The sequence below is a fragment of the Chanos chanos genome, chromosome 8 (genome assembly GCF_902362185.1).
Source record: "Chanos chanos chromosome 8, fChaCha1.1, whole genome shotgun sequence".
Taxonomy (NCBI): domain Eukaryota; kingdom Metazoa; phylum Chordata; class Actinopteri; order Gonorynchiformes; family Chanidae; genus Chanos; species Chanos chanos.
Window position 1 is genome coordinate 17577522 of NC_044502.1, and position 10000 is coordinate 17587521.

General features: G+C 42.9%; 1 protein-coding gene across 3 annotated transcripts in view; it reads right to left on the minus strand.

The window, feature by feature from the left end:
• dnmt3aa (DNA (cytosine-5-)-methyltransferase 3 alpha a) overlaps positions 1-10000 on the minus strand; it is a 51478-nt gene that overhangs the window by 12871 nt on the left and 28607 nt on the right. For all 3 annotated transcript variants that reach the window (XM_030781583.1, XM_030781582.1, XM_030781581.1), the window contains 2 exons: positions 4128-4373; positions 3479-3637 (listed from right to left, as the gene is read on the minus strand). In XM_030781583.1, the coding sequence (XP_030637443.1) occupies positions 3479-3637; positions 4128-4373 (405 nt within the window). The remainder of the gene's footprint in view (positions 1-3478; positions 3638-4127; positions 4374-10000) is intronic.

The window sequence follows — 10000 nt, forward strand, 5'->3', positions numbered from 1 at the left end:
CTGTGTCACTAAAGTATATCTGTGCCTTGCGTCTGTGCTGTAACTGGCTGTGTCACTAAAGTATATCTGTGCCTTGTGTCTGTGCTGTAACGTGCTGTGTCACTAAAGTATATCTGTGCCTTGTGTCTGTGTTGTAACTGGCTGAGTCGCTAAAGTATATCTGTGCCTTGTGTCTGTGCTGTAACTGGCTGTGTCACTAAAGTATATCTGTGCCTTGTGTCTGTGCTGTAACTGGCTGTGTCACTAAAGTATATCTGTGCCTTGTGTCTGTGCTGTAACGTGCTGTGTCACTAAAGTATATTTGTGCCTTGTGTCTGTGTTGTAACTGGCTGTGTTACCAAAGTATATCTGTGCCTTGCGTCTGTGCCATAACTTGCTGTGTCACTAAAGTATATTTGTGCCTTGTGTCTGTGTTGTAACTGGCTGTGTCACTAAAGTATATCTGTGCCTTGTGTCTGTGCTGTAACTGGCTGTGTTACCAAAGTATATCTGTGCCTTGCGTCTGTGCCATAACTTGCTGTGTCACTAAAGTATATTTGTGCCTTGTGTCTATGCTGTAACGTGCTGTGTCACTAAAGTATATTTGTGCCTTGTGTTTGTGTTGTAACTGGCTGTGTCACTAAAGTATATTTGTGCCTTGTGTCTGTGTTGTAACTGGCTGTGTCACTAAAGTATATTTGTGCCTTGTGTCTGTGTTGTAACTGGCTGTGTCACCAAAGTATATCTGTGCCTTGCGTCTGTGCTGTAACTGGCTGTGTCACTAAAGTATATCTGTGCCTTGTGTCTGTGTTGTAACTGGCTGTGTCACTAAAGTATATCTGTGCCTTGTGTCTGTGCTGTAACTGGCTGTGTTACCAAAGTATATCTGTGCCTTGCGTCTGTGCCATAACTTGCTGTGTCACTAAAGTATATTTGTGCCTTGTGTCTATGCTGTAACGTGCTGTGTCACTAAAGTATATTTGTGCCTTGTGTTTGTGTTGTAACTGGCTGTGTTACCAAAGTATATCTGTGCCTTGCGTCTGTGCTGTAACTGGCTGTGTCACTAAAGTATATCTGTGCCTTGCGTCTATGCTGTAACTGGCTGTGTCACTAAAGTATATCTGTGCCTTGCGTCTGTGCTGTAACTGGCTGTGTCACTAAAGTATATTTGTGCCTTGTGTCTGTGCTGTAACGTGCTGTGTCACTAAAGTATATTTGTGCCTTGTGTCTGTGTTGTAACTGGCTGTGTTACCAAAGTATATCTGTGCCTTGCGTCTGTGCCATAACTTGCTGTGTCACTAAAGTATATCTGTGCCTTGTGTCTGTGTTGTAACTGGCTGTGTTACTAAAGTATATTTGTGCCTTGTGTCTGTGTTGTAACTGGCTGTGTCACTAAAGTATATTTGTGCCTTGTGTCTGTGTTGTAACTGGCTGTGTCACTAAAGTATATTTGTGCCTTGTGTCTGTGCTGTAACTTGCTGTGTCACTAAAGTATATCTGTGCCTTGTGTCTGTGTTGTAACTGGCTGTGTCACTAAAGTATATTTGTGCCTTGTGTCTATGCTGTAACGTGCTGTGTCACTAAAGTATATTTGTGCCTTGTGTCTGTGTTGTAACTGGCTGTGTCACCAAAGTATATCTGTGCCTTGCGTCTGTGCTGTAACTGGCTGTGTCACTAAAGTATATCTGTGCCTTGTGTCTGTGTTGTAACTGGCTGTGTCACTAAAGTATATCTGTGCCTTGTGTCTGTGCTGTAACTGGCTGTGTTACCAAAGTATATCTGTGCCTTGTGTCTGTGCTGTAACTGGCTGTGTCACTAAAGTATATCTGTGCCTTGCGTCTGTGCTGTAACTGGCTGTGTCACTAAAGTATATTTGTGCCTTGTGTCTGTGCTGTAACGTGCTGTGTCACTAAAGTATATCTGTGCCTTGCGTCTGTGCCATAACTTGCTGTGTCACTAAAGTATATTTGTGCCTTGTGTCTATGCTGTAACGTGCTGTGTCACTAAAGTATATTTGTGCCTTGTGTTTGTGTTGTAACTGGCTGTGTTACCAAAGTATATCTGTGCCTTGCGTCTGTGCTGTAACTGGCTGTGTCACTAAAGTATATCTGTGCCTTGCGTCTATGCTGTAACTGGCTGTGTCACTAAAGTATATCTGTGCCTTGCGTCTGTGCTGTAACTGGCTGTGTCACTAAAGTATATTTGTGCCTTGTGTCTGTGCTGTAACGTGCTGTGCCACTAAAGTATATCTGTGCCTTGCGTCTGTGCTGTAACTGGCTGTGTCACTAAAGTATATCTGTGCCTTGTGTCTGTGCTGTAACGTGCTGTGTCACTAAAGTATATTTGTGCCTTGTGTCTGTGTTGTAACTGGCTGTGTTACTAAAGTATATCTGTGCCTTGCGTCTGTGCCATAACTTGCTGTGTCACTAAAGTATATTTGTGCCTTGTGTCTGTGTTGTAACTGGCTGTGTCACTAAAGTATATTTGTGCCTTGCGTCTATGCTGTAACTGGCTGTGTCACTAAAGTATATTTGTGCCTTGTGTCTGTGTTGTAACTGGCTGTGTCACTAAAGTATATTTGTGCCTTGTGTCTGTGTTGTAACTGGCTGTGTCACTAAAGTATATTTGTGCCTTGTGTCTGTGCTGTAACGTGCTGTGTCACTAAAGTATATCTGTGCCTTGTGTCTGTGTTGTAACTGGCTGTGTCACTAAAGTATATTTGTGCCTTGTGTCTGTGCTGTAACTGGCTGTGTCACTAAAGTATATTTGTGCCTTGTGTCTGTGCTGTAACTTGCTGTGTCACTAAAGTATATCTGTGCCTTGTGTCTGTGTTGTAACTGGCTGTGTCACTAAAGTATATCTGTGCCTTGTGTCTGTGCTGTAACTGGCTGTGTCACTAAAGTATATTTGTGCCTTGTGTCTGTGCTGTAACTTGCTGTGTCACTAAAGTATATCTGTGCCTTGCGTCTGTGTTGTAACTGGCTGTGTCACTAAAGTATATTTGTGCCTTGTGTCTGTGCTGTAACTTGCTGTGTCACTAAAGTATATCTGTGCCTTGTGTCTGTGCTGTAACTGGCTGTGTCACTAAAGTATATCTGTGCCTTGCGTCTGTGCTGTAACTGGCTGTGTTACCAAAGTATATCTGTGCCTTGCGTCTGCGCCATAACTTGCTGTGTCACTAAAGTATATCTGTGTCTTGTGTCTGTGCTGTAACTTGCTGCGTGATTGGAGAGTGCATGTGTTCTGACTCTGTGTTGTAAGTGGCTGCGTGATTGAAGAGTACCTGTGTTCTGACTCTGTGTTGTAAGTAGCTGCGTGATTGGAGAGTGCCTGTGTTCTGACTCTGTGTTGTAAGTGGCTGTGTCACTGAAACATTCCTTGTGATCTTACTCTATGCTATAACTTGCTGTGTCACTAAAGTATATCTGTGCTGTAACTTGCTGTGTGATTGGAGAAAGCCTGAGCTCAAGCACTGTGTTGCAACTGGGTGTTGACTCACCACTGAGAATTTCCCATCTCCAAACCACATGACCCATCTCGTTCCCTCCGCTGCCCGACTCCTGCCCGTCATCCACCAGGATACGATCCGTCCGGGCCACCACGAAAAGCCCCTTAGCTTCCCCCACACCAGCTCCCCGATGCCAAAACCACGCCCATCCTAAACACAAAGAAAGACAAGGGATGCGGCCATTACCAAACTGGGTGAAAAGGGAACAAAACAGCAATAAAACAAAACTGCGGTTCGAGACCAAGACGATTGCACAATAATGCACAGACGAGACAAATATTTAAAGGATGCCTCTTAATATGAGACTCTTTTGACATCACCGTCTATCTCTTTTTTTCCCACCAGCCAAACGATCTGCAAATGGTCTGGGAAACACTTTGTTTATCTGCTCTCGATCACTTTTACCAGACAAAAGTCGGTATTTGCCAGGCAACAGAAATAATCACACAACAGGTACCAACACTGGCCTTTCATCTTAAACATGAAGAAAGAGAATCAGCAGCCCATAATCTCTTTCAACACACACATATCTCTCTAACATTAAACCCAAATTAGAGGTCCAATTCTAAAAACACACTCACACAGGTGCACAAAAACATAAGGTCTATCTCTACCACTCTGTCTCATTGTAGGCCTGTACCTCATACTCAAGTTCCGCTTCACTCAAGTTCTGCCTCTTGTTGCCACAGGCAACAGGGGCAGGCTCAGGTGTCGTGGCAACCGTTGGAGAAGCAGGGTCAGTGTGCTGCTGAGGGGGTGGAGTTTGTGGTGTGGGCGTAGCTGGAAGACTGGCAGCTGACAAATCCTCCTCTTCCTTCTCATGCTCTGTTCCTGATTGGTTGTCCATTGTGTCCATCACAGCCACTAGGCGGGACTTCTTCTCTTCCTGAAGGGGAAGATTTAGAAGTATAACACATACTGATAATGCACACAAATACACACACAATCACTCTCTTGCTGTCTCTCTCTCTCTCACACACATACACACACACACACGTGTGCAAACATGAACACTCATACGCACAGCAAAATGTTAAGTCTGTTCTAAGAATAAAAATATTGAAAACCACAGCCATAAACCACATCACAACTTTGCTGAAACTATGTCTCAATATCAACCCTATAAGCCATTTTCTAACACAGACCCCATAAACCACATCCCTACACAGACCCTTTAAACTATGTCCTTATACAGACTCTACAGACAATGTCACACCTTGTTAAAAGCATGTCTCAATAAATATTCTGTAAACTATGAGAAAACACAGCTTCTGTGAACCATGGTTCCACACACGGTTAAAACCATATCTCAGAGACTCTACAAAGACCCAATAAACCACGTCCAAAACAATCTGTGATGGTCCTCTAAATGCAAAAGAAGTTATATTCCATATGCATGACATTTTGTAGGCACACAATGTCATGCTAAACCATGTTATTAATCATTTATTCACACGCACACATACACACACACAGAAACACAAACACTTAATCTTATCCTAAACCAAGTTTGCCATAATTGACAGAGTGGAAACTAAACTGCAGAGTTTATCAGAGATCATAAAGATAGTGCTGCACGATTTGCCTGTGTGTGTTTGTGTGTGCCTGTATTCATGCAAGCTTACTCACATGGGCAGGACCATGTGAAAATGTTTGGAAGGGAGGATATTTTGCTGATCTTCACTATTTCATACTTCTTTAAAAAAATTAATGGTATGCCTATCATTTTGAAACCAAATAGTTTTAAACACTTCTAGGGTTACATTTAGGGTTAACTGATTGATCTTTAGTTAAAGTAACATGGAACTAAAATTCACCCAATGCCCTCACTTAGAATGCAGTAGAATGTGTATGTGTGAGTGTGAGGAACAAACGAGTGTGAATGAAAATGAGAGAAAAGAGAACTCAAGAATGTGTGCGTGCATGTGTTTATGTGTGTGTGTGTGTGTGTGTGTGTGTGTGTGTGTGTGTGTGTGTGCGTGTGTGCATGTGTGCATGTGTGTGTTGCCTTATATATGACTGCATGTGCCTCTCTATATACGATGTGTCTATCTCTGTTTCACATTTGTGTGTCTGTTTTCTTTCCCATCATTATGACTATCAACACTTTCTTTCATGTGTTTATATAATTTAATTACTCTCACACACATATTCATTTGCTTTAGCTGTATTTCTGCTTTCCACAGGAAATGCATGACTGCGCATGAATGTATATGAGTGTGCGTCTGTGTGTCTGTGTGTTTGTGTGTGAGTGTAAGTGGTTGCTAAGAAGGATTCTTTCACAGTCTAGTGAGAGGTGTGTATTGTTCATGAGTGTATATTTAAGAGATACTGACACATTGTTTCTGTTTGGTTAATATTTGTTTGTGCTGTGATCTCATTGGCTGAGGCTGGCCTGACCTCTTTCATAAACTTAGACAGGAAAAGTTACACAGTTCCCCTGTTTGACTTTTGACCTCTATAAAAGGACGCCATGGTGTACCTAATCGAGCAGAAATACAGATGTGTTACACAGGTCAGTGCACGCACACACACACACACACACACACACACACACACACACACACACACGCACACACACACAGTATTACAGCATGGTCAGAAGGTAGGCATTCACCTGCAAGTGTGTTTGTGTGTGCATATGTGTGTGTGTTTGTGAAATGACAAACTGGATTCACAGACTTCACTGATCAAGCACTTTCTTTCTTTCTTTCTTTCTTTCTTTCTTTCTTTCTTTCTTTCTTTCTTTCTTTCTTTCTTTCTTTCTTTTCTTTTCTTTCTTTCTTTCTTTCTTTCTTCCTTCCTTTCTATGACTGGCTCAGGGAGAGCAGACTCAGTTCATGGCTGTTTTATGTCTCCAGGCTATTGTTTCTGTCACTTTAAAACTGCTCCTGTCTGGTTAATGAATAGTTTCATTTCAAATTCCATTCACTGTGAGAGAGAAGAGTCTGGATTTCCATTAGGGAGATCAGAGCCTGTCTCAGAGTAAACAGACACTAGCATGAAACCACAAACCAGGCAGGTCTAACTCCAGATTAAGGCCAATGCGTAATGCAGACACACGTATGGCTAGCACGACACGTCAGTGAAGACTCACAAATGGCTCTGACGTCAACCAGACCAGCAAAGTTGGACAGGGTTGGTCCACTGCATGTTTTGGATGGAACAGGTTCTTTGACTGTGTATCACTGTCCTCTCCTGAATCCACACAGCTACAAGGCAGTTTTGACATTTACAAGCTTACCCCTGGCCAGTCCCGCAGTCACATACAGACTGATGAGAAGTGATACAGGCCACAAGATTAAATCTGGTCAGAGATCCCACAGCCAATAGGTAAATATTCTAAATTTCACCCGTGTTTTAGAAAGCAGCTTGTCAAGTTCTCATATTATATGAACTTTTCCACGCTAGAGGCTAGTCTACTGTTTCACATGCCCTCGCCATTTATTCCTTAAGAGTTTTAACTATGGATTACATTTACACCACGCCCCCTTATGAATACTTATAAGCCTGTAGGAGTGATGAGTGTGATGGACTGATAGACTGAGAGAGGTATGGTAAATCGTGGTGTGACGTGAGTGATAGAGTGATAATGCAGTGGAATGATGTGAGTAATAGAGTGATAATGCAGTGGAATAATGTGAGTGATAGAGTGATAATGCAGTGGAATGATGTGAGTGATAGAGTGATAATGCAGTGGAATGATGTGAGTGATAGAGTGATAATGCAGTGGAATGATGTGAGTGATAGAGTGAGAGAGGAGAGATGAATGCTGGTGTAATGGAGTAGAGTGACAGAGAGATGCACTTGACTGAACTAGAGAAATAGAATAGAATAGAATAGAATAGAATAGAATAGAATAGAATAGAATAGAATAGCACCTTTATTGTGCATGATGTTGTCTCCTGTGTTAGATTTCACAGTGACACACACACACACACACACACACATACACACACACACACAAACACAAACGATCTGCACACAAACACACAAATGCACAGATACAAACACTTAAAAGTACACATACAACATTGCGCGTGCGCACACACACACACACACACACACACACACACACACATACACACAGACACACAGACACACAGGCACACACACACACACTGAAATCCAGGGCAGCTCCAGTGCCATGTGTATGTGTGGTATCCATGGTGACAGAGTGGGTATACTGGGGTAATGACTCAAACACCACGGGGTGAGAGGAGGGGGAGTTTGGCACCCTGCCTAAAGCACACTGGGAAATGCGGTCTTTTTACAGACTGCTCCAAAACCAAGTCAATTATTTCATTTCCTGAAATACTGCACATTTTCCTCTGATTCAAACCCTAGTTAATCTGAACAGAAATCACTTAGACACATTAATACACAAAGGTCACTGTCATCGTGAAAGAAAAGGAGAGATGGGAAGATAGAGAAAGAGGCAGGCGGATAAGGAGAGAGAGAGAGAGAGAGAGAGAGAGAGAGAGAGAGAGAGATCATATCACAGTCCCTGGTGTGTCCTGCACTCCAGAGCTGAAAACCTCCTGTGTTTGCATTAGAGAAGTGAGGGAGGAAACTATTTAAATTACACACCAGAGAGAGAGAGAGCAAAAGAGAAAGAGTAAAAGAGAAGGGAGAAAGAGGGAAAGAGAGGGGAAAAGGAAAGTGGAGGAATGGACTTGTGACATATGAGGATGAAAGCATGTTCCTAGGTGCGTGTGCGTGAGAGAAAGAAAGAGAGAGAGTCACGTAAATAGTGTGTGTGTGTGTGTGTGTGTGTGTGTGTGTGTGGGTGAGCGAGAGAGACAGAGGGAGTTGCATAGAGACAGTGTTTGCGAGCGTGTGTGTGTGTGTGTGTGTGTGTGTGTGTGTGTGTGTGTGTGTGCATGCTCAGACAAAGGCCCTCTCTCAGGCCTCACTCACTCCAGGTGGAACGGATCTCAGCCAAGTCTATATCATCTCACTATACATACACACACTCCTCACACACAGTCACGCACGCACGCGCACGCACGCTCACACACACACACACACACAAACTGTAAACTAAATAAAGCATATATTTCTCTGACAAAGAATCCCCTGTGAGCTTTTTATTAGTGTGCGTGTGCACACACGCACACACTGACACCCCAAACATACAATACACATACACACATACACGCACACACATGCACACAGACACACGCACACGCACACACTAACGCGCGCCATCATATGTGAAAAAGCGCATTTGCACTGACTTTCTGAGCTGTCGATTTGAAGCTTTCTGCTCCACACATGGACCTGGAGTTGAGTGTCACCACCAATCTATGGGTCTTCTGCAATCAATGCACTGTCTCCACATTCTGTGGTTGTAAATTGAGATCTGAGCAAATTCATAATGTATGTCTGGGTGACAGCAGAGCACACTAATGCTTTCACAAAATTTTGTCACTTCGTACAACCACACTCCACAGTGTTTCATGTAACCAAAGTTACAATGACGAACACTGATATTATAACAGCAAAACAAACCGCAACGGTGAATTTCACATGGCGGCCAATCAGATCTTTTGGTAAGATCCTTTTCTGCTCCAGTCAGACAGGAGGGAGGGGCATTCTACAACTCAGTCATCCAATCATAGGGGAGGAATCAATGCAAGTGTGTTAAGCTAATCATTTCCTTAAATTGTAACCCACTGCTGTCTATCTATCTATCTATCTATCTATCTATCTATCTATCTATCTATCTATCTATCTATCTATCTATCTATCTATGTGTCTGTGCAGGACTATATGTATGCATTTCACTTCTGAATTTTCCACTGTGGATTTGCAATGAAACCCAACCTTTCGTCCTCCAGTCTTTCCCTCCAAGATGACACACTCCTACAGACCCATGCTGTTCCAAACACAGCTGTGCTACAGACACACACAAACACACACATATGCACACAAACACACACATACAGGCACGCTCGCGCATACATACGCACACACACACACACACACACACACACATATGCACACAAGCAAACTGCAATCTGAGTTTCATCACCACAGCATAAGCGAAAAAAATTCTGAAAATATATAACATCACAGATTGTGAGGAGAGAAAGAAAGAAAGAAAGAAAGAAAGAAAGAAAGAAAGAAAGAAAGAAAGAAATACTACTCTTGCTGGGACTTTGACAAATCTAAAGAGCGGACACAGTTCTAGAATTCCAGAGAGAGAGAGAAAACCAGTTTTAATTTATCACTTCCTTTACATGACACATAAAATGACAACTTTACAAGTCTTGTGTGTGTGTGTGTCTGTGCACACGTGTGCATGCACATGTGTGTATGTGTGTGTGTGTGTTGGTGCGTAGGTGTGTCTATCTGTCCATCCCTAAGCGTGGGAAGTGTCAGGCGCTGCTACAGTCTTGTCCTCTGATGACCTCAGCGTACCCTGTGACCTCTTGGCCTCTCTTGACAACCCATAACCTTTGACCTCAGTAACTATGCTCTAGGCATTTTATGACCATGAACGAGGCG